Source organism: Nothobranchius furzeri, chromosome 18, assembly GCF_043380555.1.
Source record: "Nothobranchius furzeri strain GRZ-AD chromosome 18, NfurGRZ-RIMD1, whole genome shotgun sequence".
In the NCBI taxonomy this organism is placed as follows: domain Eukaryota; kingdom Metazoa; phylum Chordata; class Actinopteri; order Cyprinodontiformes; family Nothobranchiidae; genus Nothobranchius; species Nothobranchius furzeri.
In genome coordinates, this window is record NC_091758.1 from 23237040 (window position 1) to 23258477 (window position 21438).

Here is a 21438-nt window from a genome sequence, read left to right on the forward strand (position 1 = left end):
ATTAGTTTGCAGAGAGAGCAAAAAAAAACTAGGCCGCTTAGCAAAGACATTACAACTGAGAGGCACAGAAAACGGGAAACAGGGAAGGTGCAGTTGGGATTTGGGAATGCTGGGAATCATTTGGCAGGAGAACATGCTTTTGAGGCTGATTTTGTTATTATTCCAGACAATTTCTTGAATTCATCCTCATCTTTTTAGTGAACCGATCCAGAGCTTCTTTTGTCTGATAGAAAATGTACCAAGCACTTAGCAGCTACATCCGGCTCCCTAGAGGGTGAGACGATAGAGGGATCTGTTTCTGCCTGGGAGTCTGCGCAAACAGCGGCAGCACCCAGTGAGAGAGGGGGATCTGGAGTTTTATGGCGCTAGGGTTTTAAATTCGGCGCTGCGTCCGTTTGGGGCCTAATGGACGCGGATGGAAACTGACTCCACTGTTCCAGACTTCCCGCGATCCACCAGGCGGCATTTCCTCCCCTCTTTAAGAGCACTGCACATTTCTAACAGCTCGCCAACTTTGGTGCGCACGGATGAGGCGCAAATACGACGTAATTAACCGCGGTCGGAATTAGGGGGGAACAGAAAAAAAAGAGATAGTTGGAATTTCAGTTACTCGTTTTGTAATATTTTAAAAGGAAATGTAATCATATAACGTTTAAAGTTTATTAGAGTTGTAATGCCTTTACGCATTCCGGTCAGGGCACAGTGGATGGAGTCCCCAGAGGGCGCGCTGGAGCCCCTCCCGCACCGGAAAGGAAAGCGAGCGCGAGATGGGGGGGTTCACGAGGGGGGGAGAGTGAGGGTTACTTACACCGAATCTGTGTGCCAGTGAGAGATGTTACCACCATAGGTGGAGGTAGCACGGGATCATGTTTGGGATTAAAACCACGGACTGCTCCCTCCGCTTGCGCCCGATGTCACCGTGACGCACACGCAAAGGCGCACCGGAGTCACGTTGGAAGAGATCCAGCAGCATCGGAGGGATCGCCAAGTTGAGATGCTGTTGAAGATCAGTCCGATAAGGATGCTCGCGAGTCGTTGCTGCGTTTGGACAGAAAATTAGACCGAAAATCAGGAAAGAGGCGCGCGAGCGTCTGTGTGGGCTGAGAAGAGGAGATTTTGGCTGAGAACGGAGCGCGAGGCGAAACGGAATTCTTGGTAAACAAATATGACTGCCGATTCTTCTTCTCTGTCTGCTGACATCACCGATAGAATAACAATCCTCGGGTGAATTCTGGAATATAGTAGGTCCTAATTTGTTGGAGGGGCAAAGGCGGATTAAATCCAACTGGCGCATCTTCGTTTCATGCGCGTAATGGGAGAAAAGTTTTGGACCCTGCTGCGGAGACGCGCTTAGTAAATAACATGTGACTCATTCTGTGCGCCACTGACAAAGTTTGAAAGGGAATTTCAAACATCCAGCATGACTTGAAACACCCACAAGGTGGAGGGGTCACCGGAACTCTCATCAAACCAGTTAAAGATTCATCCGATCCAGACGCGCTGATTAATGATCTAGAGCGGCTGTCTTCAGCTGCAGCAGGAGAAAGTCTGATTCCAGTTGAAAACAGAAGCTCCCGTAGGATGTCTATGATGTTGTGGCAGCTCGGACAGAGGTGTGTGATGGAGGTGATGGTGCTGACTGCCCTGTCCTGGGTGTCCGTGTGGGCGGAGGAGAAGATCATATTTGACAGACACGCGGTTTACTGGAACAGCTCCAATCCCAAGTGAGTTTCCCAAGTTTAGCCTCGAGGTGTGTGTGTGTGTGTGTGTGTGTGTGTGTGTGTGTGTGTGTGTGTGTGTGTGTGTGTTATCCAGAGACCTGAGCATTTGTTAGGTGCACACTTTATTAATTCCATCTCATAGAGTGTAAAACATTGTTTTTTTAAGTTAATTTATACGTTTTTGGATTGATTTCCTTTAAATTAAAAATAAAAATGGAAAACACTTAAAGCCAGGTCGCTAGCAAGTCTTTAATTACATAAGGCTGGGTTTCAGAAGGTTACAATCTTAAAGGAATCTGATTTTTTTCTTTAAATGTTGAATGTTTTTATTTCTTTCTGTTATGTTTTGGCTGAAAACTGAAATGAAGCCACTAAAATCTTCAGAAAGGGTGAATGTGCACACATGCTGGATGCACAAGGAGCTCCTTTTGTCCTGCACAATGAGGGCATCCTGCCTCCTCTTCCCATCCATGTCTAGAGATTTACTCCCCCCTCTTTTACACACAAAGCCTTTACCTTTTTCCAAGCTTGTGCCAGTCATTAGTTGCACACACAGACACACACACACACACTCCACACAAAGCATTCAAACTCTCATGTTTAGCTGGGTCTCTCATTGACATGGAGCAGGAGCGCACTGGGTCCATCATGCCTAATGGTTTGTGACAACCTGACCAGCCTCTTTCTCTCCCTTTTTCCCACCCATTCCTCCTCCTCCTCCTCTACTTTTTTACTCTTCTCTCTCTCTCTCTCTCTCTCTCTCTCTCTCTCTCTCTCTCTCTCTCTCTCTCTCTCTCTCTTTCTCTCTCTCTCTCTCTCTCTCTCTCTCTCTCTCTCTCTCTCTCTCTCTCTCTCTCTCTCTCTCTCTCTCTCTCTCTCTCTCTCTCTCTCTCTCTGTGTCTCCTTACCGAGGATAGATAAACAGTGAAAGTGTTCTCTCTCTCTTGCTTGCTCATGGCTGAATTAGTCCAAGCCCAATGGCCTTGAATCTCCCTGCATCACACAACACAGATAACAGGCCTAACTGCATCATCACCGTTCCACAGAAAGCTTCTCAAATATTTAAAAGGCAAGAGGAGCATTTTCTCTCTTTCTCAAAGTCTGTGTTTCCATTCTCTCTCTCTCTCTCTCTCTCTCTCTCTCTTTCTCTCTCTCTCTCTCTCTCTCTCTCTCTCTCTCTCTCTCTCTCTCTCTCTCTCTCTCTCTCTCACACACACTCACACACACACACACACACACACACACACACACACACACACACACACACACACACACACACACACACACACACCAACATTGCATATTAAGTCATATGGAAGGTTGCTGGGGGCGCTGTTATTCCATAAGGGACACACGGGGGAGTTTTAAAGCAGAAATGGGGTACATCAAAAATGCATCGCTGCTAAAGCAGTGAGTCGAGGCTCCTGAGCCCTGGCAGGGTTTGTTCCTCCTCTTAGACCTTGGCGCTGTCGCTGCTCATGCTGTGCCTCTTTCTGCAAACACACAGACAGATAGATCCATGCACTTGTGAGAGTCATCCACTTTTATCTATTCCTAATTTTCTTTTCAAACGTTGATGAACTACTGATTATTTTTTTCCCTGCAAGAGAGCAAAAGACCAGGCAATAAAAACACAAAGGAGTTCTGAAAAGATTCAGCATTGTGAGAGGATGTGAAATAGTTAAATTCTAAAAAGTCACATAAACATTACATGTTCTAGAATAAAAGTTAAGAGTTTTCTGATTATTATGCAAAGAAATGTCATCCCTCCTGATCCCCTTACAGCCCCTCCTGTCTCATGATTGGATTATTTTTTCTAATCACATATCAAACAGACCCCAGGATATTAAATATTGAAAGTGTTATCTCCCTCTTTGAACTTCTTCCATCAACTACAATGCAACATTATGAATGATGTCTCTAGTGCAGGTAATTCTTAAATGTTCATGTTTGACATACATGTTCAGATCATTTTGGTAATTTAGCCTCCAGAAACTAATGAGCAGCTCAGTAATCCAAGGCAAAAATGGCACCCAAACACGAGTCTGAGATGACTCATGGAAGAAGAACAGCTGTGAGCTTTAATTGATCGCACAGCATCAAACTCAGCTCATATTCTGTGTTGTCTCTTCATGTGTTCATCAAAAAAAAAAAAGACAACACACAAATGCTTTAGCTTCCACCAAAGCAGCTTGATAAATTGTTGCATCTAGAAGATCACGAGCACCAACTTTGAATTTGTAGAACAGATAATCTCTAAGGATTCTGGGTAATAACGCTTTAGGATTCTTGGGCTTCAAAGACGAGAGAGAGAGAGAGAGAGAGAGAGAGAGAGAGAGAGAGAGAGAGAGAGAGAGAGAGAGAGAGAGAGAGAGAGAGAGAGAGAGAGAGAGAGAGAGAGAGAGAGAGAGAGAGAGAGAGAGAGAGAGAGAGAGAGAGAGAGAGAGAGAGAGAGAGAGAGAGAGAGAGAGAGAGAGAGAGAGAGAGAGAGAGAGAGAGAGAGAGAGAGAGAGAGAGAGAGAGAGAGAGAGAGAGAAGACATGAAGTTTCATACTGTTCCTCAAAACTTCATTTCACTAAGTTTGATCTTTTGTCACTTCGACATAAACAGTGTGGAAAACAATTGTTTTTATTGTGCTAGTGTTTGTTTTTGTTTAACATCCATCCGGACATTAATATAATTCAAAGTTTGTAATTGGGTGTTGATTTTCTTTGTTTTACTAAAGATGTGCGTTTTAAAAAATGACTATATAACGCTGAATGTTGAATCTTTTAAGTAAAAGTTAATGTCTACATATTGTTATGACTCAGTAAGTGAACATGTCAACATTATGTTGAAACAATCTTATTTCATTCATGCTACTAAACTGAAATAGTCAGTAAAATAACTACAGAAAAGTTCCAGAATGTTGGAATTAAAATTTTAATATTCTAAGTAACAGAAAGCTAGCTTCATGCTGATTGTGCACTTTTGCAGATGATATGATGATTTATATCAGGGTTACCCAAACGTGCAATGTCTGGCCCATATTTCACTTTTCCATTTAACTAAGTCAAAATTACCTTTAGAGCAGGGTGCCCAATCTTTAAGCTAAAAACCGCTACTGGTTTGTGAATCATTTGGTTTCACAGTTTCATAATTTCTGTATGGATTTGTCTTCAGTGCATTTTATTTAGAAAAGTTAGCAAAATTATTTCTATTGCAGAGAGACAATAATAGAAACATGACTATGTTATTGTGTACTGGATGTTAGACAAATATTTTGGCGTGAAAAGTTTCTTTTAGTTAGTGGAAATCAAAACGAGAATGCAGGTTCTTGTTTGACCTGCAGATCCTGGTGATGGAGCCACATTTAAATGGAAAACAGTAATTAAAGACATGAGCGGTAAAGTTATTTAAATGCAATAAGATTTGTTCTGGATAACGTTTGATGCAGTAAAGATGGTGGAAATGGAACGTTTAGGATGTTTAATATGGGTTTAATGAGACTTTAAAGGAAAAATGCCAAGTTTTTTTTTCCTTTTTGGTGCTTGGAATCCTTAAAAACACTTGAATTTTAAATTTTTTTTTTAACTTTGAATCAGTTTAAGTGTCTCATCCTCACTGCAAGGTGCTGGAAAATCCTCAGAACTCAGCGGAAAAGTTTGAGAAAGTGTAGGAACTGTGCTTTTAGCTTACGTGGAACATTCTTTATTGTTTATTTGTTCTAATCAAAATACTTAATGAAGTTGGTTTAGTCCACCTAGCAGTCCAGATGCTCTTGGATGTGAAACTGTTCCAACACAAATGGTTCTACACTAACCACAGGAATCACGCTTCATTTCTTCTTGTGTTGCAGCATTAATGTGTCGATATTTAGAGAAAACCTTTTTACAAATCTGACAGAAATGTTCAAATTGGTTTACGTCTTTGTGACATTTGGAAAATCGACCATCATCTTGTCATTCGTAGAGTCAACACTCAGCCTACACCGCAACAATTACAGCCCATTATAGAAGCTTTTGTTATACATTTGCATCCATGTAAAGCATTTGTCTATTTCTGCACCCTGAGCACAACATTTTGCTGTTTAATCCCGTTATGTCTCAGTGGTGGGCTCACAGCTCCTGTCATTTCTCCTGCTGATTCTGGTGTTCCTCTGTTCCTTCAATTAATGCGTGTCCACTTCCTCTCTGTTTACTCAATCTCTCTTGGCCCACTTTTGCAACTCAGCGCATCTTTATGGCATTAATAACCATCCACTCTAAAATCTCTTAATTGTTTTAAAACCTGCTAATTAATTCTGCTGCCAGAGTGTCAGCCATGTCTGTTTAGGAGTGCATTGATCTCCACCAGATTAACCTGGATAAGTCAAGATAAATAAAATAAGTTCCTTCTTGGGGGAGGAGGGGTTCGACAAATCGGTCGAACCCTTTAAATCTGGGGCTCTGACTCTCAGCAGGCCTATCTCTTGCGAGGTCTCCCTGGATAAGAGCAAATGCATGAGATAATCCAATTCAAACAGCTCCAGCCACTTTTGGTCATGGCAGGGAAGCACCTCTCACACACACACACACACTCTGTCCATCCTCCTGTTCTGATGAGATACGGGACGCTGCGCGGTAACAAAGTACCATAACATTATTAACATTACATTATCACAATAATGCTTCAACATTAGAACAGGGTCTGGAAATCTCCCACATCAAGGGGTTTTCTGCCTACATGCAGGCAGGAATAAATGTGGAACACACACATGTGTACACTTATAGTGTTCACTGGTAGCAGTGAGATCTAGGTCACACACACACACACACACACACACACACACACACACACACACACACACACACACACACACACACACACACACACACACACACACACACACACATGCAATCCCAGCCATTACGGCTACCTTTGAATACATGGTTAGGCTGGCTCCATTTTCTATTTACTCACTATCACGCCTAAACACACACACACACACACACACACACACACACACACACACACACACACACACACACACACACACACACACACACACACACACACACACACACACACACACACACACACTGGCTGAATCGTCCAGAAGGAGCACCTTTTCTAATCCCATGGTTTATCCTTCAAAAGACATTCTTTCCATTTTCGTCTTTGTTCGCCCTCTCCCTTCATCTCTTTGAGGAGCTCCATGTCAGTGAGAAGCTCTGATGGTTGATGATACTCTTCTTCTATGGGACACAATCCGTCCTCCTCAGAGAAACACACTAAACAGCCCACGCAGTCTTTGAGGAGCAAGTGTTTCATGTACCAAACACACGGTGAAAGTTTGTTACCAAACACTCTCCAGACTCACTATCAAGTTCACACACTCGCGTTCTCATCCACCCGTGAACTGCATGACATGTGTGGTCACTCTTTCTCAGCCATGCCACACATAAAAACACAGATTTGCATCCCTTTTACATTTAGACGTGCAGGCTCTCCCTGCTCCGTCACTGACAGTTTGTCAGACTCCAGCTCGCCCTTGGGTTAAGTCCATCTTCAGCTGCAGCTCCACCTTTCTTTCTCTCCATCTCCTTCCTTTTGTGTCTCCCTATCATGCTTTCATCTTACTTTCTCTCTCATCTCCGTTGTCTTGGATCACGACTCTTCTCTCTCTCTCTCCTACCCCTTCCACTGCTCATCCAGTTGGTTGTGTGCTTCATGTTTAACTTGCACGGGACCCTGCACTGTCCACATAGCCGCGAGCTATCCCTCCCTGCACATAAAGCAGCGCTACATCAGGTTACATGTTCTTGCCATGACCCACATTACTTTTTATTTTACTTTTTCTTTTTTTTTTACACCTGGTGTGTTTTAGATGACAGCTCTGCTGCAGCCCGGTGTCAGGAGTTAACGCGGTATCCTCTCGGCTCGGGCTAAAATAACACGTAGAGTAATTAATGTCGAGACTTCTACCTCACATTTCTCCCAGCTCAGCAGGAGAGCTGTGATTACATAACATGATCTAGTCTGGTGGATCTTACTCATCAGCACATTCGATGCTGTGATTGGCAGTAAGAGGTCATCTAAATATGCAGCGGCTTTAGAGAAGAAGAGTGTGCGCGCTGGTTTTAGATGAGCTGTTAGAGACGAGAGTTTCAGCCTCAGTCGGTGACTTATTTTTGTTTAGAGACTACTAAACTAAGTTATAAGTTAGCTTTTTTACAAATTAGAAACTCATCTGCAAATTTAGTATAAAGTGGCCAGTATTAGAAACAAATTAGAGCTATTTGTTAGAAGAATTGGGACATAAATTTAAAAGTCACCTTCACTGAAAGACCATTTTGTAATTATTATTTCTGATTCTAATCAGTCACTCTGAGTTTCACATGAAAATAGTCTCCTACACTTGTCTCCTGCTTTAGCCTCTGATACAAAATAGATGGTGAAACTCTAGGATCTGAAAAGCCAGACACATCTATGTGACACTGTCACTTAACATCCATGGACTCACCCATCTTGACTCATGACGGCGTTGGCTGTTGTTGGTTCAGCATCCAGGAAGCAGCTAGTAGAAGCTAACTGTTAGCATTAGCAACTCCACCACACAGCAGAACTCCTTCAGGCTTTGTTATTTGTGGAGATAAAATATCAATGATGCAGAGAAAACTGAGTCAGTGGTAGAGTCGCATTGATGTTAGCCAATCCAAGGCAGGATAAGGAAACAAGACTCCAAATCCTGTCTTCTGAAGCCACTATCTCCTCCAGCTGACTTCTACGTTCTCAAACAGGCACACCAGAGCTTTTTTTCCCCAGAGTACGACTTACAAGGCATTCATTCCTACTAGAGACCACAGCAAATGAGTAACAAATATGACTAAGAATTTAACGACTAAGTCTGACTTTTTTATAAACTACCTTTTGTATGGGTAAGAAGAGGATTTAAAGACACACTAACATCTCATAGTTTTAAAAAACTGAGATCATATTTTATTATTATATTCAAAAAATTTGCTTCTGGATTCAGTTTCACCTGACAGTTGGTCACCCGATGGTTTTTCAAAAGGTCTTATTCCAGTAAGGTAGCAAAACATCTCCTATAAGCCCATAACAGCAACTCCTTGGAGGATGCAGTTCCTGTCATTACAAAGAAGTTAGGTGTTGAAAGGACTATAAACATGTAGAAATTCTTAGGTTTGATATATTTATTATTATCTTCACAATGAAATACATACATACATACATACATACATACATACATACATACATACATACATACATACATACATACATACATACATACATACATACATACATACATACATACATTAAAAAAAAACAAATTAAAACCCACCCTAAAAAATAACCCCCCTGTTCGCTGTCCGATAGTCTAAATTTCCAAGGTAGCACATCCAAGGTTACCACCAGCAAAAGTTTGCAGAGTAGTGAGAGAGGGAAGATAATTAAACACATATGAATAGAATATAAATATATAGATAAATAAATCGAGATCATTCCTGGACCTGTGTGGATGGCCGATCGAAAAAAGACAAAAAGGGCCTCCAAATTTTTTTTCAATTTGTTCACAGAGCCTCTCAAAACAAGCCTGATTTTCTCTAATTTGAGATGAAATAGTACATCCTTAATCCAATGCAAGACTGTGGGCGGGGCTGTGTCCTTCCATTTCAAAAGTACTAGGCGTCTCGCCAGTGGTGTGGAGAAAACAATAAGTCTTTGACCCTCAGCTGGCATTGCCAGGCCCTCGGAGTCGACCCCAAATAGGAGTAAGAGCGGATCGAGTGGGACCCCTATTCCCAATATGCACGACAAAACCCCACAAATGTCCATCCAGAATTTCTGTATTTTGGGACAAGACCAGAACATTTGATCCGGGTCGCCTCTGCTGATTTACATCTTTCGCAGGTCGGGTCAATCTGGGGATACAGCTTTGCTAATTTTGATTTACTGAGATGGACCCTGTGCACTATTCTAAATCGCAGGAGGCAGTGTCTTGCGCACATGGAGGATGAGTGAATATTATATAGAACCTTGCCCCACAGTCTGCTTCAGTGATATTGATTCTGAGGTCTTCCTCAAAGGATCTCTTAATTGGAAAAGTAGACGAAGAGCCCAGGCACGAAATCAGGGAGACCGACGGCGATGAAGCTATAGCCTTTTTTTTTAGCTGGGTTGAAACCCATAATATCATCCCATTACATCGCTAGGGGGTCTATTTGGGAACCCTGGGATAGAGCCTGAAAGAAAGTGTTGTATTTGTAGGTACCTAAAGAAATGTGATGGGGGTACGTTATATTTTTTGGTCAGCTGTTCAAATGAGGCGAATGTACCATCAATGAATAGTTCTTTGAGAGATCTCAGCCCTCGCCTCTGCCATCCTTGAAACGTGGCATCCGACACTGATGGGGGGAAAACAGAGTTGGAGGCTACTGGGCTTCCAAAGCATATTTTCAAAAGTTTAAAATGTTTCCTAAATTGAAAGCACATCTGGATAGTATTATTAACTACCGGGTTCTCAGTTAGAAAGCTTTGTGGCAATGGAATATGTGCACCTACAACAGACGACAGCAAAAAAGGACCCGAAGAAAGCTTCTCCATTTCCACCCATTCGGGTCCGCTGCCATCCTGCTGATGGTGCAGCCAGTAGGTTAGACATCGTAGGTTGGAGGCCCAGTGGTAATAATGGAAGTTCGGTAGAGCTAGGCCCCCACCCTGCTTTGACTTTTGCAGATGCGCTTTATGCAACCATGGTTTCTTGTTGTTCTAGAGGTATGATGTAATCATAGAGTCTAGTTTCTTAAAATAAGCATTAGAGATACATAGAGTGAGACTTTGAAATAAGTAAAGGTATTTGGGTAATATTGACATTTTAACTACATTCACTCTCCCAAATAATGAGAGGGGAAGCGGCGACCACTTTAACAAATCTTACTGCATACTGAGGTGTAGCTTAGCAAAATTTTCTTTAAAGAGGTCGCTGAAGGCTTTCGTCATGGTAATGCCTAGATAAACAAAACTATGTGTTGCAATCTTGAGGGGAGCACTAATGGTTGCCAGAATAGAAAGGGGCTCATTTAAAGACAATAGTTCACTCCTGTGTAGATTCAATTTATAACCTGATACCAACCCAAATGTGTCAAAGAGTTTGAGAATGTGGGGAATGGACCCCTCAGGCTTGGATACAAATAGCAGGAGATCATCGGCATTAAGAGATAATTTATGCCCAATTCCATATAGTGAAATGCCTTGAATAGCCTGGTTAATTCTTATAGCTATTGCCGATGGTTCAATAGCTAAAACGAAAAGAAGGGGGCTGAGGGGACAGCCCTGACGGGTTCTGCGATGCAAGCGGAACAGTTTATTTATTTAACTTTTTATTTTAAGTTTGACATTGTACAACTTGCTTTAACAACCCTGACACTGAGCAGGACAATCACGAAAGCAAAAAGAAACAAATAAATAAATAGATTAATTAGTTAAAAATAAACAAAAAATAGGAAAGAAAATAAAAATTTCTATAAAGAATAAAAATACAATCATTTAGTTTCATCGTTAAGATTAAGGTTTTTTTTTTCTTTTTTCCCCTTCTTCCTTTTCCTTTCTTCTCCCCCTTATTCTTCCCCTTTCTTGCCTTTCCCCTCCCTTCTCTTTCCCTCCCCTTCTCTTTCTTTCTTCTTTCCCTTCTCTACCCCCTTCTTTTCATTCCTTTCTATGTTTTTTATTTTTCCTTTTTTTCCATTTTTCGCCGGAACAGTTTAGAGTAATGGCAGTTGGTGAGTACCATAGCTGAGGGACATGCATAGAGTAGTTTTACCCAAGAGAAAAAGGAACGCCCAAATCCAAATCTTTGCAAGGCCTCGAACAGATAATCCCACCGCACCCTGTCGAAAGCCTTCTCCGCTTCCATGGAGAGGAGGCATTCGAAAGCAGATTGACTGGGGGTGTACATTATATTGAGTAGTCTACGAATACCAAAAAAGGAATGCCTGTCCTTAATAAAACCGGTCTGATCCGGGGAAATTATGTTGGGCAAAACTTTTTCCAATCGAAAGGCCAAAACCTTTGCTAGTATTTTATAGTCTTGAGTTCAGTAGTGAAATCGGCCTGTAAGATCCACATTCTAAAGGGTTTTTATCCTTTTTCGGGGAGTTGTGTTATACAAACCTGATTCAAGCTGCCGGGCAAGACACCTTAGTCAAGAGAGTCGGCATATAATGTAGCTAGCATAGGGGCAAGTTTCCCAGCAAAAGTGACATAAAATTCAATCAGTAGGCCATCAGGGCCTGGTGATAGGCTGCAACAATTTTATTGCCGCTATGATCTCCTGCTGCTGCAGGGGTGCATCTAGGGTGGAAACCTCATCTGGGGACAATGTTGGTCTTGTTAGGCCGCTGAAGAAATCAGAGGGAAGGTTGGGATCGCTGGCGTTGTCGGAGCTGTACAATATATGGTAGTAACATTGAAAAACATAATTTATCCCCTGTTGATCTGTGACAGTTTCACCATCTCGAGCTATCACCCATTTAATTGTCTGCCTGGCTCTTGCGCATTTCAATTATCTTGCCAAAATCTCTCCCGCCTTTTCTCTGTGTTCATAAGTATCACTGTGGTTCTTTAACAATAATCGATCAACAGAATGTGTAAGCATGTCATATTCTGCGCTCAGTATCAAACGTTCTTTATAAAACCTTGATGAGGGGGTCTGAGAATTCTTTTCATCCAGATATGCTATTTGTTTTTCCGAGTCTGTTAGTTTAGAGGTGGAGGTGCGTTTCTTATTAGCTGTGAATGATACAATCTGGCCACGAAGACAGGCCTTAAGAGCCTCCCAGACCAACGAGATGGAGATATCTGGAGTTAAGTTACATTCCAAAAAGAAGGTCATCTGACCTGAAATAAATTCTATAAAATTTTCATCACGTAGTAAGAGAGTTAAATCTCCACATCCGTCTGGGATATTCGATACCAGGTAGGCACAGTGTCAGTATTAAGGGCGCATGGTCAGATATTACAATAGGTTGGTAATTACAGGACTTAACAAAAGAAGTTAGTTTATTATCAATAAAAAAGTTGTCAATTCTGCTGTAGGTTTGATGAGCATTTGAGAAGAAGGAGTATTGTCTGTCTAGTGACATTGTACAAATTGTACATTATTATGAGATACTATCTCAATTATTATGACTTAGCTATCTCATAATTATGACTTAGTTATCTCATATTTATGAGATAGTATCTCATTATTATGAGATAGCTAAGTCATAATTATGAGATAATACTTATTTTTTTTATCTGGGTGGCGGGAATGGGCTTCCATAATTCTGCACTCCCCGTGGAGATATATATTTTTTAACTCTAGCTTTTTAATATATTAATATTGATCATTTGCAGATTTTAAAAACAAAAGAGTGGATCTAAATGTATGAAAAATAATGTAAAAATGTCATGCAGAAAATGATCAATCCAAGTTAAGGCTTCTAAAATGAGGGACCTACTAGCTTTCACACCTAAAGTGTTACTTTTTGAATGTCCTGATGTTTCGATGCTGTTTGACCAACAGAACACAAACTAATTATGAAAAACAAAATATTTTTATTTGTCTAATTCGAGGAACAACACTTCTGTGTTTTACACCGTTTGACTTGTTAAACACAGGTGTGGCTGATCATGTAATGATGGGTTCATTCACTCAGGTGTTCCAGAGCTGGACTCGGCTCTCCCGCTGGCTCTCTGAGCAGCATCGTTAAAATGATTAATCACACCTGTGCTTCTGCAGCTGCGACGAGCTGAAGAATTTACCAGAAACTGTTTGAGTGTCAAGTTTAAAAGAGTGTTGGTTTTTTTTATTACTAGTTTTGTGTCATTGTGGTGTTGGTTTCAAACACAAACTGGTTTTATTTCCTTTTTATCTCCTTGTCTTATGTCTCCAATGTGAGTGATGATCAGAACTATATTTAAAAATAAAATGTGGAATATCCGCCTGTTTTCTTTTTTTTTCTTCCATTTTGCTGATATATTCTCCTTTAGGATTAAATATTTCTTCTTCCTGTTATTAAGTTATAGCTTAGAATGTTAGTCCTTGTCTTAGAAGTGATTTCTTTTTCAAAGTAGGTTTGCTACAAAATATCACCCCCTTAGGGCAAATGAAATCAGACCTTTTCAATTATTATTTTTTCACAATGCCTTTTTTCCAATTTTCTGATCCACTTGAGAGTGTCAGAGCCTGTTAGAAAATATCATCTTTTGATCTGCCCACTGGAGTGGAATGACCTGCTTGGTATGTCACCAGCGTGGCGTGGAATTGGCAATACGATATAAAATGTTTACCTAACTTTCACCAACGTTGAAGGAATGAGCAAAGATGTTACTCTGCAGTCTGTCTTCTTCTGCTGCTGCTATCCGCCACTAATGAGGCTTGCTGATGATAATGACTCTACAGCAGTGTTGGCGATGATGATGTAAGTGCTCCGAAACAACCTGGGGGAGATCCCAGGAGTTGCTGCGTTAACGAAGAGAATGTGAAACAGTAGAAGCCGGGAGGATAAAAAAAAAACAGAGACCAACAGACGGGATAAAATAATGGTAGGGAGATACTGGTCCAGAATATGAAAGATATCACTGCTCTCAATACGTTCCAAACAATAGGCATTGTCATTCCTGCTTCATTCCGGGTTCTGCTTCCCTCTAATACTTTTCCTCAGGTCCCGGCTGGTTGGGCCGATTGTATTAGCCAGGCAAAAGAATGGGACTCTTTCAGTTCTGTCTTCCTGATATTCTAATGGGACGCCTGCTGCTTGGTTTTTATATAGACCAGCTGGAGACTGATAATGAAACATGCACTGCTGTCTGGGTGCACATCGCACCGACCACAAGGGACACAATAAAAGGAGGGAAAATGTGAAAGGAAAAAGAAGAGATCTTGAAGGATTAGGGATGCTTTAAAGATGAAGATGGAGGAAAACAAGTTTCATATTTTATGAAGTAGCTAATTTAGTTCATGGTGATTGGGAAAATAAATCAGAAGTAAAACCAAACATCCTTTGGTATCGCCCGCCTTTCATGTCAGAGCTTTAAACTGAGATCAGTTTATGTTGAGAAAAGATGGAGCTGCAGCTGATTTAGTTTTTGAACATGATGTTATGTGCAATCTCCTGTGATTTTACAAGATGTGCAATCTGTTGGCACTCAAACTATGTGTTGGCGATTCTCTGTTGCAAAAGTTGTAAAATCAATGGCGTTGTAATTTTGTAAATGGTAAATGGTCTGTATTTGATATAGCGCCTTCTACAGTCCTGGAACCCCCCAAGGCACTTTACAACACAATCAGTCATTCACCCTTTCACACACACATTCACACGCTAGTGGGGATGAGCTACAGTGTAGCTACAGCTGCCCTGGGGCGCTCTGACAGAGGTGAGGCTGCTGTAAACAGGCACCACCGGTCTCTCCGACCACCACCAGCAGGCAAGGGGGGTTAACGATCTTGCCCAAGGACACAACGACAGTGACAAACTGAGCGGGGCTTGAACCTGCAACCTTCTGATTATGGGGCGAGCACTTAACTCCTGTGCCACCGTCGTCTATGTTGTGTTGCTAACAATGCTAACGGTGAATTAGAAACAAAAAGTTGGCTCTAAAACATATAGCTACTTTTTCAATTACCAACAACTCGATTATATGTGTGTGAAGTGAATAATGACACAATTGTGGCGTTTTACTTCCTTTAATGAGTCATTCAGAACAATTACAGTAAGCTAACGGCAAAATGGCAAACAACCATACTTCCTCTGATGCCGGTGGCATATTACCCTAGTAAGTGTAGTAAGTGCTCCCTACCATAAAATGTCCATGAGTGCTAACACCAGATATGACAATGTATTTATCTACTTATCAACTTTACTGTCTTGTCTTTGCTTGTCATCTATAATCTCCTGGTGCTTTGTTTGGCAACAGCCATGAAACTCAAGGAACGGAGGCGAGAAAGTGACTCGTGTTTAGACCATGGACTGCAGTACCTGAATCTGACCACATGACGTCATTCTTACGTAATTTTTATGCATTGCACTTTTAAAATTGATGGAGGTATAGCCAGTTGTTGGTTTTCTAAGGTTGTGTGACTGTGGCACAGTGGCAGCCATCTTGAAATGGGCTAACTCAAAAATCAAAAAGTCATGGGCAAACGCAATGAAGAAATTTGAAGCAACTCATGCACCCATTCAGAGGTTTGTGAGATTATTTGCCAGCAGTTAAAGTGTTCTAGGTTCATATTGAACTTGTAACATCTTCAGAAAAATCTAGCTTGACATCTTTTATGGTGGCCATCTTTGATTGGGTTGACACAAAAAGTTAACCACTTGTAAAGGACCTTCTAGAGTCCTAGAACCTCCCCAAGGTGCTTTACAACACAGCCATTCACCCATTCACACACACATTCACACCCTGGTGGTGACGAGCTACGTTGTAACCACAGCTGCTCTGGGGCGCACTTACAGAGGAGAGGCTGCCGAGCATTTTTGGGTGAAACTAGGAGAAACCTTTTGCAGTTAGAAAATTTGAAGAAACAACCCTTTTTGAAGCTTTAGTTGCAGAGAAAGCAGCTATGAGCTCATGGTTGGATAGGCTCAGCAGGTAGGGGTTGAGGGGCTGGTACTACGGGGGGAACACTGGCTTTTAGCATGGTCCCACCTCCAGCCCTCTGGTACACGCGGCTTTTAGAGCTGGCATTCTAAACAGACAAACTGAAGACGTGTTTGCCAGATGACAAGACAACCCCTCCCTTTTTTCCACTTCAGCAGAGGTGAGGCTAAACTTCAAAAGCCCACCCGGGCGACTTTCACACGCTTTTACTTGCCTTCCATGTAAAAAAAAAAAAAGGCAAACATGCTCATCCTTAAAATGTTTGGACCTTGTCAGGAAAGACATATCATCACGAGACAGTTGGCCATGGTTTTTGTGAAAGTGTGCACCTGCAACGTGCTTGCGTTGGAGCAATAATGAAGGCTGGCTTTTCATCTATGTACAAAAATATCCCCAGTAGACTTTCATATGGCAGGGATGGAAAGTCAAACAAAAGTAGGGTGTGAATCGTTTGCTGTGTAATCTATCAGAGGAGGGCAGCAAACTCGCATCCAGCCACGGACGCCCTGCTACCTTTGTTTGATCCAGAACGGGGGCATCATAAACAAACCCCCTTCATTTTACTCTATGCTAATGAGGCATAATAAAGCAGAACCAGCAGATGTTGCAGTGCTTTCCTGATTTTGCCTCTGCCTAATTCTGTTAGACGATGCTGAAGCAGCTAACCAACGCTCATTTCTCTACGACTCTCTGAGGCAAACAAACGCCAGAGTCGGGTTCGCTGGCTGAGCAGAGTTTTCTTAGAAGCAATATTCCTCCTGACCCGCAAAATAATCCCCACCTCAGGTCTAATCCTGAACTAATGCTAAGCGACTCTGAGGGCTGTATATTAGAAAATAAGCCAGTCATCTGATATGCCTGCAGACAGAAAGGACGAAGGAAAGGGACCATTCCGATCTGATGAAGGTGATGCTGATCATGCTGGTGATGGTGAACATACGGGGGAGAGGATGTTAATGATTATGCCTGTCATCATTGTCCAATTTGGGCAGAACATTTGTCTTCACTTACAGCTCCAACATGGTAAACACATAAATTATTGTCTTTAGCTGATAGACTTCAGATTCAGGACATCCATTCACTGTAATGCAGCTGTAATGGTTCAGTGTTGTCGAGGACACTGACAGCTTCAGGGACAAAAGGACATTTTTTTTATTTTACCCAGCAAGCCTTTCCACACCTCAGTTTTTCTTACTCTCCAATCATTCCCCTCCAGTTTGGTTTTAAAATTCCACAGTCGCTACCCTAAATCAGCGATTTTCCCCTCCATCATGGTGTCAAACATCAGCGACTAGCTCCGAATCCCCAGGACACAAACAAAAAGTCTTGTTTTTATTTACATAAATGAAATCAGCGCAGATCAAGATGATGATGCTAATTGTGTTTAGGAAGATGAGGATGATGAGGATAATGAAAACAGCAGGGACCAAAATGGTGGTGATTAGAAAAGTGATGAAGGAAATTGGCGTGATGACAGTGAAGATGACAGCCATGGCTGATGTTTTTATTTGATGCTGATTATATCAGTAGAAACGATGATAGTGGCTGGAGTAGTGATGAAGAACTTGTGAGTTTTATTTTATAATCGGTGTTAAAGAATAATACAAAAAAAAACTGATTCATACAAATATTCTTCCAGTAAAAGTCACTGCAAATATTTTTTGCTGCTGTTTTATAAATAACAATAAATGCTACTAATTCTAAAATGTATTTTCTAAACTTGAGGACATTGGTGTCTCTTTTGCATCTAACTTCTCTGAAGATGCTGAGATTGAGAGCTGACTCTGATTATTGCTCGGATGCTTTTAGAGGTGGTTTTGGTGTCTGGGACATAGTCTCGTGACAGTGTGAGAATGGTAATGAGGAAGGAGACATGAATATGAAACTGATGAAGGCAGTCCTACAACTGATGACGTGACTGTTATGAAAAGATTTATGGTGACCCTGATGTCATGGAGCAAGGACAATCTGATGAAAAATGGGCATTTAGAGAAAACAGAAGATATTAAAGTAAAACATGTTTGTGGAGCTTTTAATGGTGTCTTGCTGGTAATCTGCAACACACGGCCCCCACTGCGAGAGCACCAACTAAGGTCCAAATGTATTTGAGAGCATCATGCCTATTTCAGAGCTAATTCCCAGAGGTCCAGAACAACCAGTGATATGCAGATTCCTTCTGTTAAATGTGCTTTCTGAATGAGGAGCTTGGTGATTTAGGGGGAGCTCAGAGTAGAGTTGCAGCTCCACCATACTGAACGGAGAGATGCTATGGACCTCTGGTATGAATGTTTCTGACTTGTGCTATCTAGAGGAGACTTCAGGGTAGAATCAGGACGCGCCCAGCTGGTCTGGGAACACCTTGGAGTCTCTGCATGGGTTCATGTGCTGACCCCACAACCCAGGGTCTGGATGAAGAGCAAAGGATGGATAGATGATAGATATGACAGTGATTGTTTGCTTGTGAGCCTACAAACTGACATTTGGCATTACACTGTGCTGTGGTTTCATGAAATAATGTCATTTGAATTACTCTATATGCTCAATGGTTTTACACAAGCACGAGCATTAAACAGAACTTAAAGTGCATTAGGACATTTAAGCACCAGTGTGACTGAGGTACAGTTACAGGTGCCTTGAAACAGAAACGATGGAGCTGTCAGATGGAGAAACGGGGATACTGTTGTTCAAAATGATCATTCTTTGAGTCATAGTTGTGTTTCCACTCCAGCTGTCTCTGAGCATATCTGACACACGGGACTCGAAAAAAAAAAACATTTCTCCATCCACTCCCTCCTTTACTGCTTTTTCGGCTATAAAGCTAAAGGTATTATTAGTATTGTTGACACAACCTTGTAAAAATGGATCAGGTTATTAGTAGTAGTGCTATTCATCATTCAGAATTATTCAGTCAGATTCTTAATTGCTCACTTTTTCATCACCTGCTGTGTCATAAATGTACAAGAATGTTTAATAGGATGATTATAGTATGCAGGAGGAAACCATGGTGCAGCCAGCGTCAAGACTCTTCTCACTAGGAAGGTTAGTTACAGACGGGAAATCAGAGGTTGATGTATTTTGAATCCGAAGGAGTCATAAATATCTATGATTAATTACACTAAAGTTATCTGTTGCAAAACAGAACATGTTTCTCGTACTGATTCAGTAAATCTATTTTTACAGAAAATCTGTTTTATATAAAATCTGTAATCTGTGATTGATAGGTGGATTGGTGCTGCGTCTGCAGTGATGCGGGCTTTGTACCGATCTGTTGTGGTGAAAAGAGAGCTGAGAAGGAAGGCAAAGCTCTTGATTCACTGGTCGATCTATATTCCTACCCTCACCTAGTCACGAGCTTTGGGTAGTGATTGAAAGACTGAGATTATGGATACTTGCGGCCGAAAAGAGTTTTCTCCGCAGGGTGGCTGGACTCTCCCTTAGAGATAGGGTGAGATGCACAGTCATTCGGTAGAGGCTTGGAGTAGACCCGCTGCTCCTCCACATCGAAAGGAACCAGTTGAGGTAACTCGGGCAACTAGGATGCTTCCTGGTGAGGTTTTCCAGACACATCCAACTAAGAGAAGACCTAAAGGAAGACCCAGGACACTGGGATTATGTCTCTCGGCAAGCCAGGGAAAACCTTGGGATTCCCCCAAAGGATGGATGGATAAAATCTGTAAACTGAACCTCATTAAAATATTAGTTGTTATAGATTTACAAAGCCAAACCTAGAATAATAATCTTTAAAGACAACATGTTCTATTTTTAATATGTTATAATAAATCTAAGATCTGTAGAAAACACGGAGTTCTTTGCACAAATCCCTGTCACACAAAGCGACCCCACCAGCCCTTTCCTTGAAAGTTTCAGTGCCTTCCAGAATGAGCTGTTTCAGGGCCCTGTCACTTTCATTCAAACAAGCTGTAGCTGGCCACGTCTACTCATCCCCCGATTGACTGCTATAAGGTTAGAAGTAGAGCCGCTGCTCCTCCACATCCAGAGCAGAAGCTGCCCTTGTCATGTTGTGGGGCAAGAGTCTAACCCAGGACATGCAGAATCAGAGTCAGAGTCAGATTGTATATAAAAAAATAAATTTATTGATGAAAAGGTGAACTAAGGGTGCACTGGGAAATCCAGCGGGTGCAGAAACGGGAAGCAGTGTCTAGAGGGAAAGTAGCAGAGGTGAGTATGGGAGTTGTAGAATGGCAGGGGAATTGCTGGCTGAGATAGACGAGAAGCGTGTGGGAGGGGTGAGCCAGGGTAAGTCCAGGTAATGATTGTAGAGCGGTAGAGGTGAATGAGGAATGGGATCCGGGCCGGTGTGGTTCTGGAGAGGGAGCGAGAGGTGGAGGAGATCGGGTCGGCACTTGGAGGAGGGCGAACCAGGAAACGAACCAGATAAAAATCCAAAATGGCGTCGGGGAAAACTGATGATTATCCAGACCTGAGGTGGGGTAAAATCCAAAAATAGAATTAATCCAAGTCACGAGAGAAAAAGACGAGAGAACAAGAGCAGAGATAAGCGAGGGCTAGAGACTACCAGTCAGTAGTTAATCTTCTGGCGTCGAGTCATGTCCACCTTCCTCCTTATAAACCGGCCCGCTGATCAGCTGATTGGAAACAGCTGTTGCTCCCTCTCCTGAAACCAAAACACTCAGAGATAGTGAGATGATGAGATGAGTACTCACCCCGGCTCATGACAGCCCTAAGTGTTGAAAGGTTAGGGATGGTTCTCTGATAAAGTTTCCTCATTGTGATGTCACAATAAGGGAAATTTGTAGAACTAAACAATTCCTGAAAGCAAAATCAAAACAGAAAACAGACAGTTTTCACATTCAGAGTGTTTATAGCGGTAGTAGAGACCCACATGGCAGCACGAGAAGTTGCAAAAAGTCAGATTTGCATAATATGCCTCTTTTAAAGTAGGAAAAAGTTTATAATTATATTTGACACTCTGAATGAGTATGACTTTACATCTTTGTTTTAAAAGTTTATACAAAGAGACCACAAACAGTTTATCATAATGCCATATTTGTGTTGATGTAGGCTGTTGATCAATAGTAACTGGAAAACATCACATTATGCCTAATTAACATG

The 21438-nt window shown here is 41.7% G+C and overlaps 1 protein-coding gene across 1 annotated transcript in view; it reads left to right on the plus strand.

Moving 5' to 3' along the window:
- Positions 1-1403: 1403 nt before the first annotated feature.
- The window catches only part of efna2a (ephrin-A2a), a 141197-nt gene continuing 121162 nt past the window's right edge, over positions 1404-21438 (plus strand). Inside the window, exon 1 of the mRNA XM_015969658.3 lies at positions 1404-1724. Coding sequence (XP_015825144.1) covers positions 1582-1724 — 143 coding nt within the window. The 5' untranslated portion in view covers positions 1404-1581. The remainder of the gene's footprint in view (positions 1725-21438) is intronic.